Source organism: Phycodurus eques, chromosome 2 (assembly GCF_024500275.1).
Source record: "Phycodurus eques isolate BA_2022a chromosome 2, UOR_Pequ_1.1, whole genome shotgun sequence".
In the NCBI taxonomy this organism is placed as follows: Eukaryota; Metazoa; Chordata; class Actinopteri; order Syngnathiformes; family Syngnathidae; genus Phycodurus; species Phycodurus eques.
The window spans coordinates 33274862-33302233 of NC_084526.1; the positions used below are offsets into that span (position 1 = coordinate 33274862).

Here is a 27372-nt window from a genome sequence, read left to right on the forward strand (position 1 = left end):
TTTTTGATAGACTTTTAGTTGAAGTGAGATTAAGATTTTCAGTTTTTGTCCCCCCTTCTCTTTATGGTGCCACGAGGCAAATACAAATTGTTCTACGTGGGTGCCTGTCTCACTTGAACCATGCGATGTAATCCAGCCTTGGAGATGCCTATGAGAAGTCACGCATGTTTCTGTTTATAGTAAATGTATGAGTTTGGAAAGGAAAAAAAAAAAAAAAAAGAAAGAAGAATGCAGACACTGCTACTTGTTTTGCTCAGTTTAAAATTCTGTTTTATTCACTTGATGTAGAGGAATAATCACATTTTTGTTGTTTTGATTCAGAGTAGAATGTGCAATGTTCCCACCACATTTGCACGTATGAAAATAAAAGCTGTTCGAAGGATTTGGAGCTTTACTGGCAATGTAAACACACCGCTGTTCTTGTGAATGTGTATGTGAGACAGACGAGTGGATTGTGGCCCACATGTCGGTTTCTTCTCCCTCCTTCCGCTTGTTGAGACGTCACTCTGTGGCCGAAGCGACCAGCCCCTTCTTGGCACCCTGATGGTACTGACTCTCCAGTTTCCCTGTGAGAGAAAGGGGGTGAAAGGGAAGGGCGGGAGGAAAGGGGAGAGCAAGAGATGAATCAAAACACCATCAAAGGGACAGGGTGACCTTTTCTGAGAGCTCAAGGCCTGCTGATTAGAGGCGGCCTTGGGTAGACATGGGAGAGCGGCGCACCAAGGGACGGGCCCAGAAGAGAAAGAGAGCTAAAAGGCCAATGAGACTCTTTAATCCATGTTTAAAAGAGATTAGAATACAGCCTTTGTTGGCAGCAAAATAAAGTGTCCTTTAATCTGGTTGTATAGCTGTACATCCAGTGGTAACATACACCGCAAAGACAAGAAAGACCTCCTAGCACAGGTCAAAAGACACCCCCCCCAGAGCTGGATTTAGAAAAACAAAAACAACAAAACAAACACTAATCTAGTCATTGAACCGTGAAATATTTCCAAGTCTTATAGCATCTTAAGTTTACTCAATATCAAGATCTTCTTTACTGGAAACACTTTAGATTGCTTGCCATAGTTTGACTAACAATTAACAATTGTAATAATAATTATGAGGGATTAAACATTTGAGAGGATGTTGGTCAAGACTTGATATGCTTTTAAATGCCACGCTTCAGTGAAGAACAGAATACCCTGCCAATAAAGCAGATGGTTTCCCACCAAGGGTCCAATAAGGCTTATTTTCCCCTGTGAAAAGCAGTTTTTCTATGCTGCTGTTGGCTACTGCTTGTTCATGGAGAGTTTTTGTGTCAGACCACAGAGAAAAGAAACGTGCACAAGAGACTATAAAACAATTTCATTAAATCAATTGGATACAGACTTTTAAAAGGCCTGTAAACACCAACCTAACTGTGTTCATGTTTTAAACGTTGGATTAATACACCCTGACTATTCAAGTAGAAACTATCGTTACAAATATACACTCGAAAGGCAATGTTTTAATTAGGGCTGTCAATCGCTGAATTTTTTTAAAATCCAATTAATCATACTTTTGGATTTTGATGAATCGTGATGAATCACAGGCACACACATAGTACCAGATTTGGCTTTGAGATGTATTTTAAACTTCTTGTGCTTTGATGAAAAGAGGTCAGCGCTGCATTATAAGCAAATTACTTTTTTTTTTTTTTTTTTGAAAGTCCCATCGGGGTGATTTTTTTTAAGCAATATTTGACACTGAGCACACCAGTCGGCGTCTCCTCACTAATCTTTGCACTGGCGTAAGCAATAACATGATCACTGACCATATAGCAACCTGGACCACATGTCAAATATCCATCCGCGGTTAAGGTAAAGGAGCGTGTGTTGGCAAAATAAATTGGGCGATTAATCTGAGTTAATACATGAATAATGTGATCATTGTTTTGTGATTCATCATGAGTTAAAGCTACTTTTAATGCAAATGGATGGAAGGACAACACAGTAAATTCGCATTTAGCGTTTTAGCATATAACGGGAATTTTTCAAAACGCGTTTTTCTATTCAAACTACAATATAAAATAGACAGGAAATAATCCATTTTTATTATGATAATCCATGGACTGCCTCTTGTTACCCTAATGAATGTCACCCACCCAAAGCAGGGGCGGTAATTGGCATGTGCGAAGCGTGCGTCTACAGTAAATGATTTCGAAAAGCAATAGGCAAGTCATAGTGGAAAGGTGATGCCAAAGTCCAATCCAAACATCAGCAGGACGGTCTATATGTGGGCTAATAAGCCTGTCTATGTTAAGAATGAACAGGCCCGAATATCATCACCAAGCATACTGTATGTTAAGTGCACCTGCTCAAACTGTTTAGCACATTGCCATTTAAACGCTGTAAAACAGTACCCTGTCATTGCTTTGGCAATAGCAATGGTTATAAAATGTTACTATCACTTTGAGAACATTTGTCAGGAGGAAAATAGCAGGGTTTTATTTATTTTTTTCCAAAAAGAAGGATTTTATGAAGTTGCTGTTGAAAAGTATGCTCATTATTGCAGAGTAAAAAAAAAAAAAAAAAAAAAAAAAAAGTACTGCTGCTGGATTTTGGATCAACTGTCTTGACTCCAGGGTTAAGTGTCCAGTCAGATAATTGTTGTGTGTTCTGCCTGTCCAACACTGTTTTTGCCATGTCTGACCCAAGGGGGAAAAACACTATGGGCAGGGGTGGTGAGTCTCACTTGTGCTCTCTATTCATGTTGTCAAGTTATAGCCAGACTCAGTGGGTAGCGGCACAATAAACAAGGTGCCTGAGAGAAGTGCTGTTTGCTCACCATTTCCAAGCCGTGTGAACGGCTGTCAGTCAAAGCGATCTGTCGCCACTAAGTGCTGCTTAGCTGTGGAAATACGTCAAAGAAAGACAACTGGAACAAAAATGAATATTGAGTTGACGACTCACATCGTGAATGATACTCATGAGCGTCATTCTACTCATTTATTTGAGAGGGAATAAATATTAGATGTTAAGAGCTCATTAACTCAATAGAGCCACTTTATTATTAAAGAACAAAATCCATGTATTCATAAGTAGACATTCCTGCAATGGAGAGAGCCAGTGGCACAATGCCACATGAACCAAAGGGCAAAATAGAAAACAATGGCCCGTGGCATGACAATTAACCAGTCAAGTTGTTTCCTGCTAACGGCCTCTATATATCGCAGTAAACCTTTCAAGAATTCTATAGCTTCAGTAGAAATGCTAAAAACAGTCAATCTACTAAATGTAAAACTGGTTCCACTGTCCAGTTGCATTTTAAAGCAAACTGCTCAACAGAATACACGGCACAAGCAACAGCAACGCATCGATAGCGTAACAAAAGCCGTAATCCGAGGATTTTCTGCAGCTACGTAGTACCTTGTTAAACAAAACAATGGTTTCTCCAACTAATGATGACATTCAGCCACATTGTTTTGTATCATAGGAAACGACATTTATATTAAACTGATATATTCACATTGACAGTTTTGGGGGGTATCTGGCTTTGTTGGCTTAACAACCTACAATTTACTTTTGGGAAATGTTTTTCATTGGTGTCATATCAAAATATAGTATTGATATTTTATTACAACAGTTCAATTGAGTCTGTTGCATGATTTCATGTCAAACATTTAAAGGTTATTCAAGATAATTAATGATTCAGATGGTGAAGGTTACAATGACAAGCACTTTCCTCAGTAAAGATGATTGATTTCTCTGGCCAGCTGCACCCAGAGGTGCAAATAATACAAAGATCTTTTGAGCTGTAAAACCAACATAAAACAGCACTGTAGAGGAGCTGATCATCCCAAAATAATTAAGTAGCTTTAATGTTATATATGTTTGCATTCATATAAATACCCAACAATAACCACACTGCAGTTTCTTTTCAACACTGCATCAAAAATGTAAACAGAAACCTTCAATACATATGAAGAACAACAACATGTGACTTGGAGAGGGGGTAATTTACCGGTTGCACAAATGTATTCAACTATCTCACGAGCAAGGTCAGTCCGCCTGTGAGGGTGAAAATTGTTCATGGTTGTGAAGCTGCCAAGGGGACAAAGAGAGGGAAGTGTGGAGGAGAGAGGCTTAGGAGGACAGCAGGAGAGCTCAAGAGAGGGTGAAGTATAAAAGGCTAGCCCATCGATTGGCTGAGATAATTTCCCATTGATTGCTGCACTGCTTGGAGATTGCTAGAAAAGGAGGCCACAAAAAGAGCACAGGTCGTCTCCATCATCAAGATTGTACAACAAGCTCTTGAACACAGATGCGTATTCAGACATCCTAACACTGTGTAACATAGTTACTAATTAAATTCCCATTGCACCTCATCGAGGACTGAAGCTCATCGGTGCTGCAAACCACAATCGCATGAGAAGTCCTGGGCGGTCGTGAGGAAAACATTTACCATGGCTATGATAGGCATAGACATCGATTGATACTGTCAGTGACATTAATAACACGCAAGACCCCCATCAGCTTTGTATTAATAATCTAAATAATGATTTGCTGGTTAGCGTTTCTCTTTGAAAGAACGGCATACACACTGATGTATAAAGGCTTCCTTATACTCGCGCTGACGGCGACCGTGGAACAGTGTATGCTAGAACAAATGGACCTAGATGACCAGATGATACGTTTAATTATGCTGCAAAATCGATGGAGAAGGCGGCGGCGTAGGTGGTATGTGGAACGAAGGGGCACGCTGAGTACGTCATCACAGCATGTGACGAGAACGGACCAATCAGAATCAGAATCATCTTTATTTGCCAAGTATGTCCAAAAAACACACAAGGAATTTGTCTCCGGTAGTTGCTTTAATGCAAGATAATGAAAAATCAATGCATTTACACAAATATTAAATGAAATTATTTTGCTTTCTGTAGCCCTGTTTCAACCAAGTGGTACAGTTTGATTCAGTTCAGCAAAATGCACATTCATCAACGTTTTAGTTTTAAAGCATCCCAAAATATCTCACCTGTACTGTTGCACTTTTAAGGCTTTTTTTATACTTACACGGGCGGAGACCGTGCTGACGTCACTGCGGCTGTTCTGCGCATAGTTTGCCTTTATAATCGAACGCAACCCAAGCGAGCAGTTTTGAAAATATACCGCAGTTCACCTCCAAGTTGGGGGTGTCGCCACGGCTGGCATTGGCTCGGACACCACAGGGTGGAGTTTCCTCTGCATCTTTTGGATCATTTCCGTTAGCCGTTTTTACTTTCCTTTCAGTAACAAGGAACAAAGCTACAACAATGGCGACCATGGCGGCGGTGTAGCTGGTGTGTAGAACTAAGGGGCATGCTGAGTACGTCATCACAGCATGTGACTAAAACGGATCAATCACGAGAGATGATCTCCGCGGCGTTCGACGCAGCAACAATTTTTGCCGTGCGGGCGTCAAGCTACGCAGAGGGGCCGCGCAAGCCTATTTGTCGGTCACCTGATGCGTTGTCGGCCGCGCGAGCGTGAAAGTACAGAGGCCTTTACTGTACCCGTACATGGTACAGTATATCTTGTTTGTGTAGGATGAAACTTAACATGCTGCTGTGCGTTCTCTATTACAATGGAAAATTTGTGGTACCATGTTTTGATGACATTTTTTTTTGCTTGTTTGTGCCACCTTCACCCATCCATCCATCAATTTTCTACCGCTTATCCGAGGTCGCGGGGGCAGTAGCTTTAGCAGGGACGCCCAGACTTCCCTCTCCCCAGCCACTTCATCCAGCTCTTCCGGGGGGAATCCCGAGGCGTTCCCAGACCAGCCGAAAGACGTAGTCTCTCCAGCGAGTCCCGGGTCGTCCCCAGGGTCTCCTCCCGGTGGGACATGCCCGGACCACCTCACCAGGGAGGCGTCCGGGAGGCATCCGAATCAGATGCCCCAGCCACCTCATCTGGCTCCTCTCACTGTGGAGGAGCAGTGACTCTACTTTGAGATCCTCCCGGATGACCGAGCTTCTCACCCTCTCTCTAAGGGAGAGCCCGGACACCCTGCGGAGGAAACTCATTTCGGCCGCTTGTATCCAGGATCTTGTTCTTTCCGTCACGACCCACAGCTCGTGACCATAGGTGAGGGTAAGAACGTAGATCGACCGGTAAATTGAGAGCTTCGCCTTTCGGCTTAGCTCCTTCTTTACCACAACGGACCGATACAAAGTACGCATCACTGCAGACGCTGCACCGATCCGCCTGTCAATCTCCCGTTCCATTCTTCCCTCACTCGTGAACAAGACCCCAAGATACTTGAACTCCTCCACTTGGGGCAGGATCTCATCCCTGACTAAGAGAGGGCACACCACCCTTTTTCGGAGGAGGACCATGGTCTCAGATTTGGAGGTGCTGATTCTCATCCCAGCCGCTTCACACTCGGCTGCGAACTGCTCCAGTGAGAGTTGGACCTCACGGCTTGATGAAGCCAACAGAACCACATCATCTGCAAAAAGCAGAGATGCAATACTGAGGCCACCAAACCGGACCCCCTCTACGCCTCGGCTGCACCTTGAAATTCTGTCCATAAAAGTTATGAACAGAATCGCTGACAAAGGGCAGCCTTAGGGGAGTCCAACCCTCACCGGGAACGAGTCCGACTTACTGCCAGATATGCGGACCAAACTCTAACTCCGGTCGTACCGAGGAGCTTTTTAACCACCTCGGTGACCTCAAACCCAGAGATAGGACAGCCCGCCTCAGAGAACCCACACTCTGCTTCCTCATGGGAAGGCGTGTCGGTGGAATTGAGGAGGTCTTCGAAGTATTCTCCCCACAGACTCACAACGTCCCGAGTCGAGGTCAGCAGCGTCCCATCCCCACTATACACAGTCTTGGTGGTGCACTGCTTTCCTCTCCTGAGACGGCGGATGGTGGACCAAACTTTCCTCAAAGCCGTCCGGAAGCCTCACCAAACTCCTCCCAGACCCGGGTTTTTGCTTCAGCGACCACCAAAGCTGCATTCCGCTTGGCCAGCCGGTACTCGCTGTTTGTGCCACCTGTTTAAAAATAATATAAGCACACACTGTGTGTCCTTTTATAGTCATTAATGTATTGGTGTTTCACTTAGCTTCATTTACACAACTCACGAAGATTTTGCTTTGCTACCAAGACACACTGCAGTAGAAACATAAGCCAAATCAGAGTTTACCATACTGTGGTCAACTAAACTGAAATGATAGCTTAATTGAATATATCATAACTTATTGTGATATTTCACTAAAAAGCCCTTGGGCAAGTGAAACATATAATAGGATTTTTCTAATTGAAAGAATGAATGTCTTTAAAAAAAAAAGTCTCGAGTACTTATCGCCAAGATTATGTAGGCGTTACTAGCTCAAAATACAGTGCCAGTTGCTCTCAAAAGAACATATCTCCTTGCCAAATGGATGACAGTTTTTCTGATACTAAACCTCCAGCCAATGGAGTTTGGAATGTGAAACCAAGCAGATGACACTCAAGTGGATATGAATATAAACCCTGGAAGCCAAAAGACAGCAGCAAAACAGTGAGTGGAAAACCCCCCGCTTGGATTCCCATCTTGCTGTTAGTCACACCTAATTTACATTCCCTTCCCGTGCTCGCGAGCGAGTGCATTTACAAGTGAATAGAGAAGGTGCTGTTTGAGACTTGTTTGCATGTTCTTTGCAAGGGCTTTCTGAGAAGCATCAACCATTCGTCCCACTGAAGGAAACAGCCTCTCTGCATCTTTTGGTCATGTCCAAACCTTGTTGCCTGAAGCTGTTTTAACAGACTGCAATGGCTGAGTGATTTCTCCAACCAACAGTGGGCTGTTGAAATGGTTTAGTCACGCACGTGACAGCTCGTCACCACTCACAGGAGAACCAATGTCTGACAAGTCATGGAAAGCAAAGGTGTTGCTGGGTTAAAGTAGTGGAGTAGGGAGGAAATTATGATGGCTGGAATATGTTACTTCCCTTGAAAACAGCAGCTTCAACTTCAACTCTTTTTTTTTTTTTTAATTCTGAAAGGAAACTTAAAAGGGATTAAGGCCCCTGTAAATCCCTAAACAATACAATTGAAAATTGTGCCTGTCTTCCAAGGGTAACAGTGAGCATTATTCTGATTTTATGATTTGGTAATGGCTCAAAAGTAATTTCACTCAAGTACATTCAGGTTCATTAGCATATTGTACCCTTTGCCGTAGGATAATAACTGCTCATTCAACTGTAAGAGCAGCAACCTCATGCAAGAAGAGTCTGCTGCAACCCTATTAACACAGGATAGCAGTACAAAAGGCTTTAGGGATTCTTTATTCATTGGGGGATAACACAGGAGAGTTAAGGGCGCTGTACTTGTTATTGTTTTGAATCACTTACTGGTCTTTTCATAGCTGTAGCAACCCAAGTCAATTCAATGAACAGTGTGATAAAATAGTTAAGTTAGGAACTTGGATAAAGATAAATGAACCAAGTGCTTGTACCCCTGCCAGTTTTCCCTAAAAACTGCACATGGCTTTAACTGTGAGGCACGTAAGCATGACTGTATGCTTGTCAGTTACAGAACTGGGTTGGATCGACACTTGATATTGACTGGCACATACTGTATGAATGCCACGCAGGCTTAACCTCTGTAAAATCTAAAGGCTTCTTAATACTCGCGCGGGCGGTGACCGCGCTGACGTCACTGTGGCTATTCCTTGCGCAGTTTGCCTTTATACTCGAGCGCAACCCATGCGCGCTGTTTTGAAAATGTGCTGCAGTTCTCCTCCAAGTCGGGGATGTCGCTCCGGCTGGTATTGGCGAGGACACCACAGGGTGGAGTTTCCTCTTTAAGTTTACTGCAAAATCGATCAAGAATGCGGTGGCGTAGCTGGTACGTGGAACCAAGGTGAAAGCGGAGTACGTCATCACAGCATGTGACTCAAACGGACCAACCACGAGAGATGATCTCCGTGGCATTCTGCGCTCGGCGACAATTTGTGCCGTGTGCGTGTCAAGGAACGCATAGTTACTGTATACAGTAACGCATATGCGTCGGTCACGTGATGCAATGCGGGCGCTGTCGGCCACGCGACCGCAGGAGTATAAAGAGGCCTTAAAAAAAACCACAATCATAACCTCAGAAAATTAATGCACTTCACAATACTAAATTAAAAAAATTCACCCTGAACCCTTTACCATTGTATTTATAATAATGCTATACCAGTATACAGTAATACACATTTTAATGAATTATATTTTCTTACTTTTTCATGATATTGTTTGAAGGAAAATCCCGCTTGTACTTCATGAGTAAGGTTCAGTTCCTGATGCAGTGCTACATTCAACACCTGAATTCCTGTCTCAGGTTAATAATCAGGCTTTATAAATGTGTAACTGATCCGAATATATGTGGAAGTAACTCATTTACTATTTTAAACCATACACAAAATATCTTTCACAGCAAATATTTTACAGTTGCCGTGTAGCAGAACAGTGATTGCGTGAGCTAGGAGAGCGTTAAACCATTTTGTACATGTTAAATAGCTCCAGGCTATTCTGTGTAAAAGCCTTCCCCTAAATATTACTCTGTCAATAATTGGCATTATTTGGAATACTGCGGTCCTGAAACCCTTGACATACTTTTTAATTTGGCTTTGGTGATTCATATATTCACTGGATTGCAACGCTATACAACTCACCCAAAGCAAGTGTCAGCACAAATGGGGTCAGATCACAAAGTTTCAGTTTACAAAGTGGAACTAGACAAGGATGACCACTCTCGCTCCTGCTATTCGCACTATTTATCGAACCAATGGCAATAGCAATACAGCAGAAGACTATTAAAGGTCGCTATACTTCTGTGTAGGAACACAAAATCTTTACGCAGATTATATCCTTCTTTATTTACAAGAACCTAAGGCATCACTTCAACCAGTTTTTAACCTCATGAAGACATTTTCGCAATTATCAGAAAATGCTATCATTTGGTCAAAATCAATAATACTTCCTATAACGACTGACTCATGGAATCTTTCGGACCAAAATCCAAACTTTCCTATACCGACAGGGAATATCAAATACCTAGGCATTAATATCTCAGCAATATTTACAGAGTTAGGTAATTTAAATCACGTACCTCGACTGGAAAACATTTGTGATGATTTAAAACCGAACAGCCTACCTATCTCACTTTAAGGGCGTATAGCTACGGTAAAAATGAAAATGTAACCACAAATTGAATATTTATTTTCAATGATCCCATTCAAACCCACATTAAAATTGTTCCAAATGCTAGACTCTGCCATTTTAAAATTTTACTCTAAAAATAAGAAAAATAGAATTAGCCTAGCTATCCTTCAGAATGGTAAAACAGAAGGGGAATTTGATACAACCAACTTCAAACACTATCACTTAGCTAGCCAAATACAGAATCTCAATAAGCATCATATCATTCCTCCCCAATCTGGCACAATCCCGATTTTGAGATTTAGGAACTACCCCTTTTCATGCAGCACATGGGAACAAAGTGTAATTGACCGTCTACATCATTTATGCAAAAATAATGCATTCATGTCATGTGAAATCTTATTCCAAGAATTTCAAATTAGAGGTGCAAACTTTCTTCAATACTATAGAGTAAGAACAACAATCCTAGAGATTCTCAACACATGTGAATACTCTAGAACGACCCTTTTATTTTTAAATCAGAAAATACTAGAACTACTCACAAATAAAAAACTCCTTTCAGAAGGATATAAATTAATCTAAAGTACTAATTCAATACACTTACCAATCGCAAAATGGGAAAAAGACCTCTCAGTGTCGACTGACAATGATTACTGGGCACAAATCTGTAGAAATACATTCTCAATGACAAAAAACAGTAATTTACAGCTAATCCAGTTCAAAGTACTCCATAGATCACACGTTACGCAGTATAGTATGCATAAATTGGGCTATTCAACATCAAACATACAATTTCCCAAAAATCTGAATATACTGGAAGTTTATTTATTTCCATAATTTATAAAGTTAAACTTTCATAGATGACAGATTCAGGGCCCACAATTTAAACAATTTCAAGTTTTTATTTGTTTATTTTTACATAATGTGGGCTTCCAGCTCATAAAACCCACAATAGGTTTAACTTTTTGAATGGAATTAAATAAACTTTTCCATGATATTCAACTTTTCGGGAAAGGGTCTGTATGCACTCATTGAACTGAAAACGCTCCAGACACTTATTTTCATGCTCTTTGGCATTGCACACCCGTACAGCGCTTCTGGTCACAAGTTACACAGAAACTTTCCTCAGTTTTGAACTGGAGGATTCCAATTTCTCCTAATCTTTGTCTGCTGGGTGATTTACAGTGGGGCAAAAAAGTATTTAGTGACACCAATTGTGTAAGTTCTCCCACTTAAAAATATGACAGAGGCCTGAAGAGACAAAATGAGGGAAAAAAAAAAATCCAGAAATTCACGCCTGATTTTTAAAGAATTTATTAGCAAATTATGGTGGAAAATAAGTATTTGGTCAATAGCAAAAGTTCATCACAATAATTAGTTATATACCCTTTGTTGGCAATGACAGAGGTCAAACTTTTTCTGTAAGTCTGTAAGGTTGCACACTGTGGCTGGTATTTTGGCCCATTCCTCCATGTAGAAACAGAATCAGAATCATTTATATTTGCCAAGTAAGTAGTTGGAGCCGTTCTAGTACGACAACAGACAGTCAATTGACAGAGAACACCTTTGAGACAAAGACATTGAGAAAAACTGTAACTGAGCAATAAAGGGTTGGTTATCTGGTAATGCCGGTACAATTATTATTTTTTTTTGACAATTGTGCAAAAAGATGCAGTGTCCTCTAGCACTTAGAGCAGTTTGAATGACTAGTATAGCAATAGTCCGGTGCAATGAGCATTGTGCAAAGGGTGCCGAGACTTCAAGGAATGTATGCAGTTTAAAGTGACTAGTAGCGCGATAATCTGGGACAATGTTGATTGTGCAAATGTTGCAGATACTCCTCAGTCAGTGTGCAAGTGGGGCAGATGCTACTCTGGCATGAGTGGCCAGTATTGGTCAACAACAGATATGCAAATAGAGCAGCGTGGCGAGACTACTTCAGTGAGTGCACGAGTATGTATAATTGACCCGACAGAAATGTGACAACAAACTCAAGACAAAAATTTTTTGCAGCATGTTGCAATGGAATGGTAGGTTAGCTGTTTAAGAAGTTGATTGTAAGAGGGAAGAAGCTATTGGAATGTCTGCTAGTTCTAGCTTGCATTGATCGGTAGCGCCTACCTGAGGGAAGGAGCTGGAAGAGCTGGTGACCGGGATGTGGAGGGTCCGAGAGGATTTTGCACGCTCTTGTCTTAGTTCTGGCAGCGTGCAAGTCCTCAAGGGTGGGTAAGGGGGTACCGACAATCTTTTCAGCAGTTTTGATTGTCCGTTGCAGTCGGAGTTTGACCTTTTTTGTTTGCTCGGTAGGCAAATTGCAGGGACTGGAGCAAGCTGGTCCACGCAGACTTCGAGGCAGGATGGTCTGGGCCTGCCGCTTTGTTAATCTTTTGTTGTTTGAAGATGCGTCTCACATCCTGTTCGTGGATGGTTAACGCAGAAGTCAGAGGTGTGATACATGGCTCCATTTAATCTTTCCTTTACACGGATCAGTCGTCCTGGTCCCTTTGCAGAAAAACAGCCCAAAAGCATGTTTCCACCCCCATGCTTCACAGTAGGTATGGTGTTCTTAGGATGCAACTCAGCATCGTTTCTCCTCCAAACAGGACAAATTGAGTTTTTACCAAAAAGTTCTATTTTGGTTTCATCTGACCATATGATATTCTCCCAATCATCTTCTGGATCATCCAAATGCTCTATAGCAAACTTCAGATGGGCCTGGACATGTACTGGCTTAAGCAGGGGGACACGTCGGCACTGTAGGATTTGAGTCCCTGGCGACGTAGTGTGTTACTGATGGTAGCCTTTGTTACTTTGGTCCCAGCTCTCTGCAGGTCATTCACTCGGCCCCCCTGTGTGGTTCAGGGATTTTGCTCACGTTTTTGTGATTGTTTTGACCCCACGGGTTGCGATCTTGCATGGAGCTCCATATCGAGGGAGATTATCAGTGGTCTTGTATGTCTTCCATTTTCTAATAATTCTTCACACCAAGCTGCTTACCTATTGTAGAATCAGCCTTCCCAGCCTGGTGAAGGTCTATAATTTTGTTTCTGGTGGCCTTTGACAGCTCTTTGGTCTTGGCCATCCAGTTTGGAGTGTGACTGTTTGAGGTTGTGAACAGTTGTCTTTTATACTGATGAGTTCAACAAAGTAACGAGTGGATAACCGAGGAGCCTCTTAAAGAAGAAGTTACAGCTCTGTGTGAGCCAGAAATCTTGTTTGTTTGTAGGTGACCAAACACTTATTTTCCACCATAATTTGCTAATAAATTCTTTAAAGATCAGACAGTCTCGTGACGTACGATGCTGATATCACAGATTGTGGCCAAAATGTCTATGCTCTTAAGGGCATTCTCGACCTTTGAGTTACCACTGTACCTTTTGTGGCCTATAGATAAAACCAGGAAGCCAACTAAGAAGTATGAATATCAAGAAAAAGTTGGAAACTTGAAGATACTGAAAGTAAGAGGAACATCCAAAAGTGTTTTTATTTTCAGAACATCTAAAACTGTGATTCTGTTTCTGTTCACCAAAATATACTTAGTTGAATATAAAAAGGAGCAGATGGATGTGCCTTCTGGAAGCCATGTGTTACATGTCCCACTTTGTCAGAGCAGCACTGATGTCGGGTCCTTCATTTGGAAGTTGTGTATTTCAAAAAACACACACACAGTGGTGAAGGTTTTTTTTTTTTTTTTTTTTAATATAAGTAGTGTACATAAACTGAATTTTTCAGGGACTGAACAAAATGGTCAGTGGGTCACTTCGCGCTGCATTTAATTGCATCCAAGTCCCTTTGCGCTGCATTTTCTTGCATCCAATGTTCCATAACAAGGAGCAAGCTCTCTGCACAGTCTCGAGTCATTGTTGAAAGAGAGCCAGAGCTTATCAATCACTCCTTTCCCATGCTGCCACAACAGGCTAGTGCCTCAAATTTTACTCAGAGGACTAGAGATCACAAAACATGACTTACAACAGTCATTTAGATTCATGTTAGCCAACATATGCAAAGTGAAAACCTTTCCCTTTAATATTGCAAGTGCAACCGCAATGTCGCGAAGGATCACTTTAGTTCGTGAATATATGCAGAGTGAAAACTTTTTTCTTATTGCACGCATAACCATAATGTCTCAAAGGATCAATTCAAAACCAAACAGGTAAAGCAGAAATGCCATCTTAAAACAACAGGAGCGTTACTGATGAAAACAGAAAACTTCCTGGAGCGAACATGTTCCCCGCAAACTGAGGTGACACAGTGACTCACCACGGTTTGATAAACTGCATCCTTCGAAGCTGCCCTGCTGTGAGACTCCCACAAGAAGACGCATAGTGGACCCTAAATTAATTAGCAGGCCCCCTCGAAATCTTGGTTTACAGTCATTAGAGTCCTTTCTTCATTTGAACTCACAACAGCCCAAAAGGGAACGATCGATGACGGAATGCAAATACAGCAACCAACTCCCTAACATTGAAACGTGCACACAAGGCGCCAACCACCGGCGTTTGAGAGTACTGCAACCCGTAAACACTCATTTGATGTTTAACCAAGGATAAATGTCTGTTTTGATATTTCACGAACTCTGCAGAAATATTCCAAATGTTTGCCTTGATGTCTGTGTCAGTATGTCAACTTTACAAACGCAATTGCGAGATTTTGAGAATTGTTTGTCTTAATTTGACTCCAAGCAGCATGATTTGAATCATAAGCACTTGATTTGCCAAAACTAAAGTAAAAATAGTCAGTCCGATATGCTTGACCTCTGAGTAAAGAGAGTACCAAGTTGAGGTTATTTTATATTAATATATTATTTTAAACCCATTTAATCAAATCTGTAGACAAGATTCAAACTGATCAGGGTGTGGTCTTCTCCAGGTTTGTCCGTCCCTCTTGCACACACCCCACCCCCTGGGGTATTTAACTCTTAACTCCCGCCTTCTGGACGCTCCCGCTCCTCTGACTTCTTAGCTCTTATCTTGCTCGCAGCGCCCCAAACACGGGGCGGCCGTGGGCCACCCCTCCCCTTTCTTTTGTTCGGGCACACGGCTTTAACCGCGAAGGCTGGGATGAAAACAGACTTCATCACTAATTTTCAGTTCAGGCCGAAAGCCTTTTGTTGCTGAAATAAAACGGACGAAATAACATGTTGCTTATTGCTTACTTTGTTACAGCCAACACATGAGCTTGTACAGTACTATTATGTATTATACTAGCCATTGGGCTTTGCTGACTATGTGGATGAAGTGACTGGGACAACAATATTTTCCGTACAGCCTACAGTCATGGTTTGATAATGACACGGTCGTGCACCATAGACCATATATGTGACAGTTAAATAAGGCACACGTTCAACTAGTGGTAACATAAACACACACTAACAACAAAATAAACGTCTTTATTATGGCAATAATTCAAATTTGCATGTCGCAATGAACTGTGGGAACCGCATGCAATGCTTTTTGCATGCTATGTATTTGCGCCACCCCAGCAAACCTAAAAGCTATAGCTCACGCGGCTAAATACGATGCCGAGCCGCGGAAGCGAACGTGGCTAATTACGATGCCGAGCTGTGGAGATGAACGTGCACATCGCGTCCATTGTCAATGCAGCATAAGTCAAATCATTGCCTCAATGACAGCGAATAAACTACATTTTGATAACTATCGTTATCAAGGAGGGAGGTTAAGATGGGAAACAGATGGCAGGGAAGCGAGTTGCTAAGCTATCATTACATGAAGTAGCAAAAAAACAAAATAAGTGATTGGGTGGTACAGTACGTCACATAGGTCGGGCAGGAACCGCATTAGTATGCAGATTGCAGATTTTTATCCTACTACATAACACAGCAATACCTGTCCCATGGTAATGTTCTTGAAGAAGAAGAAAAAAAAAAAAGGAAGTTCAGACAAACTGTTCTGGAAGTGAATTTCTATAGGTTGGCAGCTCTGCAGTCATAGCCATAAATGCAATTTTACTAATGACTAATGACAAATACAATGATTTGCAAATCATGTTCAACCTATAATTAATTTAATACACCACAAAGACAAGATATTTTATGTTCAAACTGATAAACTTGATTGTTTTTAGAAAATAATCATTAACTAATTTTATGGCTGCAACACGTTCCAAAAAAGCTGGGACAAGTGGCAAAAAAGTTGAGGAATGCTCATCAAACACCTCTTTGGAACATCCCTCAGGTGAACAGGCTAATTAAGAACAGGTGGGTGCCATGATTGGGTATAAAATGAGCTTCCCTGAAATGCTCAGTCATTCACAAGCAAAGATGGGGCGAGGTTCACCTCTTTGTGAACAAAGGAAGGAATTTAATCATCTACGGTCCATCATATCATTCAAAGGTTCAGAGAATCTGGAGAAATCACTGCATGTAAGCGACAAGGCCGAAAACCAACATTGGAATGCCCGTGACCTTCGATCCCTTGGGCGGCACTGCATCAAAAACCGACATCAATGTGTAAAAAAAAAAAACACTGACAATCAGCATTCAGTTTCTATGCTCCATATATCTGGAGCAGACTCACAGGAAACATCAGGTTTGCTGAGAGTCTGAGCATTTTTAAATGAAGGTTGAAGAGGCACCCGTTCACTGCTGCCTTTAACCAAAACACTATCACATTTTATTTACTTATCCTAATTTTCACTCAAACTCCCCATTATAATGTTTACTTTAATTTATTTGCTTTAATCACTTTAGGGTTTTATTGGTTTTAGTTTTATTTTTTTACCACTTTACATTTTTCTTTTGCAATGTTTGTATTCTTTTTTTCTTTTTCTTTTTGTCATTGTATTTTAATGTCCTGTGTAAAGCACTTTGAATTGGCATAACAATAATAATAAACTTGTCTTTCCTTAATCAGTGTTATAGTCCTCAATTTGTGTTATTTTTTTGTATGGCATTTTGGCTTTGGCGTCGTCATCCATCAGCATTTGCAAATTATTTCTCAAGGGAGTTTAAATAATTAGTTATAGATATGTTTGCAATTTTAAACAAAGTGGGTAGGTATACTTAAAGTTCTAATGTCAATATCATGATTCTACGAACAGAATATAGCTGGCGTTGTACTGCTTTTTAAAAGACATACATATACCGAAGTACCTTAATGACTGACTGTATTATTAGCAGTCCAAATCCAACTCTACCATGATACAATAATCCTCTTGAGGTAACCGTAATACTGCATGAATTCAACCCTCTGTGACAGTTCAAAGTAACTATTCCTTCTTTCATTCCCTCTGACGCTTACTCAGACGCTCTGGGGTCTACTCTCAGCTCGAATGTAATCAGTGAAAAGAAGTTTGCAGAAGCATTCAGATATGAAGTGTTTATTATTGATTGGTTCAGCTTGAACTGAAGTAAGCCAAAGAGAGGAAGTAGTAATGACTACTGGGTATCAAATGCAGATTATGGGTCTACCCTCTGGTTATAGACTATTTAAAACAATAACAAAGGTTTCGTATGAATTATACATGTATATAGAATATAGAGATACAGTATTTGAAAAAGGTGTACAAAACTGTTCACAGTTCCTGAACACTAATGATGTTGGCCAAGTGCTTTCAGCCTGAAGCGACAGTGATGCTGATGGGGAAACTTGGTCCAAGTGACACTGACCATAAAACAAGTGTGAAAATTAGGGCAGTCAGCCATAAGATGTTTTATTCCTTTTACATTAGGTTCTGTCAAAACTCCTATAGTTACAGTAATGAATTGTCACCAAACCATAGCCATTTGACTGCATTTTGTTTTAACTGCCGTTAGTCACATCAAATTAGGCATGTCAACATGACAAAAAATAAATAAAACTCCTAAAATCAGTGTGCATAATCCAAGTGAGAAACAAGAACCAGCAATGTGGAAATACCAGGTCGTAGCCAACTGGATCCAAATTTGAGGACTTCCAGGTGTTTCAGAAAGTGGGTAGTAAATAATAAGACTCACACATAACTTTGAAATGACAAAATTGGCTGGGAAAAAAATGTCCTTGTTCCATCTCTTTAAGAGAAAGTATTCTTCTAAAAGGATCGTTCCCGGACTTTTTACATTTGTATGATATTAAATGTGAAAATGTTAACTAAATTATTGCCTGTGTGGTTAATACAACAAAAATCAAATGCTTTCATTACCCACTCTATATACAGTAAGTATAGCAATGTTGATCATCTACAGCAGTGTTCCCCAACCTTCTTTGCACTTTGGGTTCAATATGGGGAAGACTGCAGACTTGACAACTGGCCAGAAGACCATCACTGATACCCTCCACAGGATAGGTAAGCCACAAAGGTTCATAGCTCAGGAGGCTGGCTGTACACAGAGTGCCGTGTCCAAGCACATCAATGGAAAGTCTCGTGGAAGGACAAAATGTGGCAGGAGAAGATGCACCAGCAAAAGAGATGACCGTGGGCTTCAGCGGGTTATCAAACAGAAGATTCAAGAATCTAGCAGAGATCTAGAAAGAGTGGAATGAGGCGGGAGTCACACCTTCAAAAACTACCACATTCAGACGCATCCGGGAGATGGGCTACAACTGTCGGGTTCCTCGGGTCACACCACTTCTGAGCAAACGTAGGGAGCGTCTCAACTAGGCCAAGGAGAAGGACTTGACTGTTGGCCAGTGGTCCAAGGTCCTCTTTTCCGATGAAAGCAAAGTGTGCCTTTCATTCGGGAATCAAGGTCTAAGGATTTGGAGGAAGACAGGTAACGAACAGAACCCAAGCTGCTTGAGTCAGTCATGATTTGGGGTGCAATGTCCAGTGCAGGTGTTGGTAAACTCTGCTTTCTTAAATCCAAGTTCACCGCAACAGTCTACCAGAATGTTTTACGACGTCCTGTAAAACATTCTGGTACAGGACTTCATGAGTCCTTCTGCTGACGATCTGTACGGAGATGCAGATTTAATCTTCCAGCAGGACCTGGCCCCTGCCCATACCGCCAGAAGCACCAAAACCTGGTTTGATGCCCATGCCATCACAGTGCTTGACTGGCCAGCTAACTCGCCGGATCTAAACCCTATTGAGAATCTATGGGTATTATCAAGAGGAAAATGAGGGGCACCAGACCTTGTTGCAAATGTTTACATTCAAATCTACTAATCTAATAAAGTATGCAAAGTATATTACAATATTTTGTTTATACACTATATTGCCAAAAGTATTCACTCAGCTGCCTTGACTCGCACTCACTGTAGTAGTCTCGCCACGCTGCACTATTTGCATATCTGTTGTTGACCAATACTGGCCACTCATGCCAGAGTAGCATCTGCACCACTTGCACACTGACTGAGGAGTATCTGCAACATTTGCACAATCGACATTGTCCCAGATTATCGCACTACTAGTCACTTTAAACTGCATACATTCCTTGAAGTCTCGGCGCCCTTTGCACAATTGGTCAATTGTCAAAAAAATAAATAAATAAATTGTACCGGCATTACCAGATTACAACCAACTTTTTATTGCTCAGTGACTGTTTTTCTCAATGTCTTTATGTCTCAAAAGTATTCTCTGTCAATTGACTGTCTGTTGTCGTACTAGAGCAGCTCCAACTACCGGAGACAAATTCCTTGTGTGTTTTTTGACATACTTGGCAAAATAAAGATTATTCTGATATGATTTTAAGTGATATCCCATTCTAAATCTATATGGTTTAATATGATGTTGGTCTACCCTTTGCTGGCCCCTTCCTGTTTCGACAGGACTGTGCATCAGGTCAAATCAACGCTAATAAAGACGAGGCGTATCCCGATGTGATCTTTGAGATCGGAAATCGGTCCGATGTCAGCAAAGAAATGAGGATCAGATCAGATCAGACTGGATCTAAACGCTCCGATTTTACCACTCCTGTACAAACAGTCCATTCCATGCTCCGCTCTAGCACTTCTATCCAGCAGCGCTCTGATGGCATTCAGAGCCCACGTGATCACTACAACAGGTTGCTAAGGTGCCAACATAGTAGCAAGAAGCAAGAGTGAACATTGCTGGCTTAAAGTCGTTTGTTGACACTCCAGTTGAAGTTCACTGTAAAACTAAAAACACATAAAATAATTCCACCTATTTAATGTTCAAATACATCACAGACTTTGTTTCTTTCTTTGTTTTTGTTCACAAAAATTGCTCGCTGAAAGCTAACACACAATGAATGAAAAACACCATTGACGATCTGAAGAAAATTATCTCATTGCGTGCAGCACTGCCCCTTGGAGTTCAAGATGTGCACAACAGTTACTTTTTGTGACCCATTGGTTAATAATAAATGGGTCAGTTTTTCCTCATACCTACTGTTGTTGATTCTTCTTCTCTGTTTGCGTAATATCAAAGCTTTTTTTCTAACGTTTCATCCTACAAAAAAAGGAAAAGATGGGAGATTAATGCTAATATCAGATTGGAATGATATCGGTATCGGCCAAAACTCAAGGCTGTAATATCGGTATCGGATTGGAAGGGAAAAAGTTGGATTGGTACATCCTTAATAAAGACATGGACGAGAGAGTTTAATGTGGATGAACTTGACTGGCCTGCACAATCCTGACCTCAACCCGTTAGAACGCCTTTGGATGAGTTAGAGATGAGACTGAGAGCCAGGCCTTCTCGTCCAACATCAGTGTGTAACCTCACAAATGCCCTTCTGGAAAAACGGTTATAAATTCCCATAAACACACTCCAAACCTTGTGGGAAACCTTCCCAGAAGAGTTTACGCTGTTATAGCTGCAGATTGGGGACCGATATCACATTAAACCTTATGGATGAAGACTGGGACGTCACTTAAATTTATATCTGAGTCAAGGCAGGTGAGTGAATACTTTTAGCAATATAGTGTATGTTATTCAATCATGTTTATTTTATCCTCACATGGTTGCAGATATATATATTTTTTATTTTGCTACATACACTGCTACTGACTATTCTTGCTGCAGTTTAATTTCACCCATCAACTTTCTTCCTTAGCTGGGGCCAGACTGCAGGGCTGCAACCTAAGCAGAGTAGCCCAGACATACCTCTCCCGAGCCACTTCGCCCAGCTCTTCAGTGTCTGAGGTCTTCACTGGGGTCTTCTCTAAGTGGCTCATGCCTGGAACACCTCAGCTAGGCGGCCTCAAGGAGAAATTCTAACCAGATGCCAAAGCCACCTCATCTGGCTACTTTCAATGCTGAGGAGCAGCGGCTCGACACTGAGCACCTCTCGGATGACCATGCTCCACAACCTGTCTTTAAGGGAGACTCTTTTAAACTTATTCCAGCCACGTGTACCTGTAATGTTCTTTCAGCCACGACCCACAGCTTGTGACCATATGTGAGAGTGGGAACATAGATTAACCATAAATCGAGAGCTTCTTCTTCACGATGAGAGTCTGCATCACTGCAGATGCTGCACCTATCCACCTGTTGATCTTCCTCTCCGACGTGTCCACATATGTTTTTGGAAATTGTGTACGCTGTGTCCTACGAGCCAAAGAGGAAAAGAACCAGCCGGACTGTTATGGATGCAAAGTTCAAAAGCCAGCATTTGCGATGGTATGGGGCTGTGTTAGTGCCAATGGCATGGGTAAATTACACATCTGTGAAGGCGTCATTAATGCTGAAAGTTACATACAGGTTTTGGAGAAGCATATGCTGCCATCCAAGCAATGTCTTTTTCATGGACGCCCTGCTTATTTCAGCAAGACAATGCCAAACCACATTCTGCACGTGTTACAACAGCGTGGCTTAGTACTGAAAGAGTGCGGGTACTAGACTGGCCTGCCTGCAGTCCAGACCTGTCTCCCATTGAAAATGTGTGGCGCATTATGAAGCGTAAAATACGACAACGGAGACCCCGGACTGTTGAACAGCTGAAGATGTACATCAAGCAAGAATGGGAAAGAATTCCACCTACAAAGCTTCAACAATTAGTGTCCTCAGTGCCCAAACGTTTATTGAATGTTGTTAAAAGAAAAGGTGATTTAACACAGTGGTAAACATGACCCTGTCCCAGTTTTTTTGGAACGTGTTGCATCCATAAAATTGGAAGTTAATGATTATTTGCTAAAAGCAATCAAGTTTATCAGTTTGAACATTAAATATCTTGTATTTGTAGTGTATTCAATTAAATATAGGTTGAACATGATTTGCAAATCATTGTATTCTGTTTTTATTTATGTTTAACACAACGTCCCAACTTCATTGGAATTGGAGTTGTACTTGAACTTCTCCATTTTAGGTAAATCTAATCCCCAAACTGGGAATGGCACTCCACGCTTTACGACTGAGGACCATGGCCTCAGATTTGGAGGTGCTGATTTTATCTCATCCGCTTCACACTCGAGCGAGACTCTTGTGAGAGTTTAAGATCACAGCTTGATGAAGCCAGCAGAACCAAATAATTTGCAAAAAGGAGAGACACAATATTTAGGTCACCAAACCAGACCCTTGAAACACCTCATCTGCACGGAGAAATTCTCTCATTCTCGGTTATGAATTGAACCAGTGACAAAAGACAGCCTTGGCAGGGTCCAGTCCTCACTGGAAATGAATCAGACTTACTGCCGGAAATGAAGACCAAACTCTGACCTTGAACCAAACAGCACTTACAGTACCCCATACTCCTGGAGCACCCCTGAAAAGACTCCCTCAGGGACACGGTTAAACGCTTCTCCAAATCCACAATGAACTTGGATTGTGGACTGGTTGAGCGAATTCCAATGCACCATCCAGGACTTTGCTGAAGGTGTCGAGCTGGTCCACAGTTCCACTGCCAGGGTGAAAAGCACACTACTCCTCCTGAGTTTGAGGATTGAATTCACAACGGACCGTCCTCTCCAGAACCCACGAATAGACCTTACCAGGGGGGCTGAGGAGTGTGATTTTTCCCTGTAGTTGGAACACACCCTGTGGTCCCACCTTCTTAAAAACAGGGGACCTTTCAATACATATGGGTGACCTGCATTCGGGTGAGAGGAAATGCGATCCATGTTTTTGAGCCATGCTTTGTCTGGTCCCTCATTCACTTTACGTTCACTTCTATGTACTGTATATTGTATCCATGTACAACTTTCCATTCACATCATTTTGCCATACCCAAACGTTTTGAGAATGACACACAAAAGAGCCGCAAAGGCAATTATTCTGATGCTAATAAGGTTGGACCTAAGTCAAACATTTATTGGATCATCAAGAAGTTCAAGGAGAGAGATTAAATTTTGTGAAAATTTTACAGGGTGCCCAAGAAAGTCCAGCAAACGACAGGACCACTACGTATGTCTCCTAAAGTTGATTCAGCTGTGGGATTGGGGCACCACGAGACCAGGTTCAGGAATGGGAACACACAGGTGTGCGTGCATCCATTTGGAGGATAGCTGATGTCATGAAGGTCAGAAAAGAAGCCAATTCACACCAACAAAAACATCAAGCACAGTATGATATTCAAATATGCAAAAAGGTACATGTATTGGACTGCCAAAGAAAATGCTGGGATAAATTCAATGTAAATTTAATTTGGGGAAAAAAAACCTTGTTCGAAAAAAAGAAAAGGTGAGTGCAACCGTCAGTCCTGTGTCATGCCAACAGTAAAGTATCCTTCGACCATTCATGTGTGGAGTTGCTTTTCACCCAAGTGAGTGGGGCTCACTCCACATTTTGAACACAGCCATGAATAAAGCATGGTACCAAAACATTATTCTAGAGCACAGGTGTCAAACTGGTGGCCCGGGGGCCAGATCGGGCCTGCAACATAATTTTAATTTTATGTGGCCCGCGAATCATGTTCGACCTATATTTAATTGAAAACACTACAAAGACAAGATAGTTAATGCTCAAACTGATAAACTTCATTGTTTTTCGCAAATAATCATTAACTTAGAATTTTATGGCTGCAACACATTCCAAAAAAGCTGGGACAAGGTCATGTTTACCACTGTTACATCACCTTTTCTTTTAACAACATTCAATAAACGTTTGGGAACTGAGGACACTAATTGTTGAAGCTTTGTAGGTGAAATTCTTTCGCATTCTTGCTTGATGTACAGCTTCAGCTGTTCAACAGTTCGGGGTCTCCGTTGTCGTATTTTACGCTTCATAATGCACCACACATTTTCAATGGGAGACTGGTCTGGACTGCAGGTAGGCCAGTCTAGTACCCGTACTCTTTTACTACAAAGTCACGCTGTTGTAACACATGCAAAATGTGGTTTGGCATTGTCTTGCTGAAATAAGCAGGGGCGTCCATGAAAAAGACGTTGCTTGGATGGCAGCATATGTTTCTCCAAAACCTGTATTTACCTTTCAGCATTAATGGTGCCTTCACAGATGTGTAATTTACCCATGCCATTGGCACTAACGCAGCCCCATACCATCACAGATGCTGGCTTTTGAACTCTGCGTCCATAACAGTCCGGATGGTTCTTTTCCTCTTTGGCCCGGAGGACACAGCGTCCATAATTTCCAAAAACAATTTGAAATGTGGACTCGTCGGACCACAGAACACTTTTCCACTTTGCATCAGTCCATATTAGATGAGCTCGGGCCCAGAGAAGCAATGTGGCCCGTGACAAAAATGAGTTTGACACCCCTGTTCTGGAGTAATTCTTCCAACCATCCAAGAACAGTTGATGACATTGATTTTTCCATCATGATGGAGCACCTTGCGGTAAGGCAAAAGTGAAAGTGTCTCGGAAAACAAAATACAGTGTTCACTCGCCACTTCGCGCGTCACGTTTTGCGGCTTCAGTGCTTTGTGGGTTTTTCCAAAATATTCATTAAATAAATAATTAAATAAATACATTTTAAAAATACAGCCATATCGGTAGCCATATTGCGGAAAGACACGTTGTTTCATGTTGATGCGCGCCAGAGAAGGTTTTCCTGCATGCCAAACAAAGAGATGAGTTGACTCAGAGGCTTTGTACATGCCTGTACATGCCTGTACTGTATGGGCATTCATACAAGGCGCGTGATTGGTTCCCAGCGCGACATCGACCAATGAGAGCACGAGTGTATTTATCCCGTGAGCTGATTGGCTGCGCATCATCGCAGCCTCACCCAGCATCTTCCCTTGTTGTGTCTCGCCAGTTTCATCCACGCTGTTATGTTCGCAATAACTTTTTTTGTTTAAGCGATAATTTTTTTGATTGGTTAAGCAAGCCCTTACAATGGCGCCGAAGAGCTTTGCCCCTGCGAAAGCTTCCTCCAGGTGCCCAAGAGGAAGAAGATGATGATGACCATCAGCGAAAAAGTGAAACTTTTAGATTTGATCAAAGAAGGCAGAAGTTATGCATCTGTGGCACGCCATTATGGCGTGAATGAATCTACAGTGCAGTACATCAAGAAAGAGGAAGCAAACATCCGCAAAACTGCTTCAATAAGGAAGCGAAACGTGTGGTGACGCCACGTAATAGGAGACGGGGTTATGGCCTTATACAGGGGAATTTTGAAGCAAAAGCAAAAAAAAAAAAGACAACTACCCATCACCATGTTTTTCTCCAAGGTAAAACCCCAGCTACACCATCAGCGGTGTATATAAATACGGTTTACATATTTTAAACATTCTGGTACCCACATACACATCCACAAAAATTCTCGGGGGGGTGGGCAATCCTACTTTGCGGTTTTTCACCTTTGGGGGGGGTTCTGGTCCCCATTATCCGCGAAAAACGAGGGAACACTGTATTTACATTTTTTAGCACATAGCCAGCAAATTGAGGAATCTAATACTTTTGAACATAGCTGTAGTATATTATGAGCAGTTGCCACATGCATTGCTGCTCTCGTTGCCTAATGAGTTAAATAGGTACATGGATATATTTTCATGATTGGTTATTTGATATTAGTATTCTTGTGAGCAGCTAGTGTTTACTTTTAAGATGAAAACTTTTTTGTTATTATTTTAGCGGGAGTAATGAAGTCTTATTTAATTGTATTGTATTCTACTAAAGATTTGGGCGACAGCTTGACCCTGGAATGGATTAATACAATTTCAATTATTGTGTTTTAAGTGCCTCAGAATGGATTGTGTCTGACATCTCAAGTTCCACTGTAGTTATCCACACTCAGAGGATTTTACACACTTAGGCTTGTATAACAGGATGATGCAACAAAAAATTAAACCGAAAGTCTTTCCTCAAAGAAATGTCTAAAATAATCCCACTAAACCGCAATTACATGTCTTTTATACATAATTGTAGAAAAGTGTATATATTATACACACACACACACACATACACACACACACACACACACACACACACATGGTGGCCGACTGGTCGCCTGTGTGGAGTTTGTATGTTTTCCCCGTGCCTGCGTGGGTTTTCTCTGGGCACTCCGGTTTCCTCCCACATCCCAAAAACATGCATGGTAGGTTGATTGACAACTCTAAATTGCCCGTAGGTGTGAATGTGAGTGTGAATGGTTGTTTGTTTGTATGTGCCCTGCAATTGGCTGGCAACCAGTTCAGGGTGTACCCCGCCTCCTGCCCGATGATAGCTGGGATAGGCTCCAGCACGCCCGCGACCCTAGTGAGGAGAAGCGGCTCAGAAAATGGATGGATGGATGTGTGTATATATATATACACACATACATGTATATATGTATATGTATATATATATATATATATATATATATATATATATATATATATATATACATACACACACGATTTCACTTTGATTACTGCTTTGACAGCACATCTCTTATTCTTACTATTCCATTTATAATTCATCCTCTTGAGACCAGAAAGCCTCTTGCTACGCTACACACACATTTGGGTGTAGTGGGCTTTAAAAAACTACCTCTGTATGCAGTAGCCACAATGTCAAATGGGCAAAATATAATGTTGTGGACTCCCACTCCCCCAGGCACAGTGGGTCTCGGGAAAGGTGAGTACAACCGCATTATTACAAACGGTCCTTATAAAGCAGCCTTGGTTTCATCTAATTAGAATGTAAATGCAGTGTGGGATGGGAATGGATCACAGAGGATAGACATCGGCATTTAAATTATGCTGAGACTAGATTAATGATGACACTGTGTTGGCGAGATAGCCTTTTTGAGAGCAGCTTGGCAACTGACTAGTTGTGTTTTACAGTGAATAGGCTGTTGTAATTAACGAGATATGAGCATTAGTGCGATATGAACACCACAAATAATGCTTAAATGTGTAATTGGCAAGAACGTGTGCTTAAAAACACACACTGACATCACTAACCACCTCTTTGCACGAAACCTCAACTTGATGCTTTGTAGTTGAAATCCTCTCA

At 41.5% G+C, this 27372-nt stretch overlaps 1 protein-coding gene across 1 annotated transcript in view; it reads right to left on the minus strand.

The window, feature by feature from the left end:
• Positions 1-256: 256 nt before the first annotated feature.
• The window catches only part of trip4 (thyroid hormone receptor interactor 4), a 134237-nt gene continuing 107121 nt past the window's right edge, over positions 257-27372 (minus strand). Inside the window, exon 13 of the mRNA XM_061702860.1 lies at positions 257-566. Within this exon, the coding sequence (XP_061558844.1) occupies positions 502-566 (65 nt within the window). The 3' untranslated portion in view covers positions 257-501. The remainder of the gene's footprint in view (positions 567-27372) is intronic.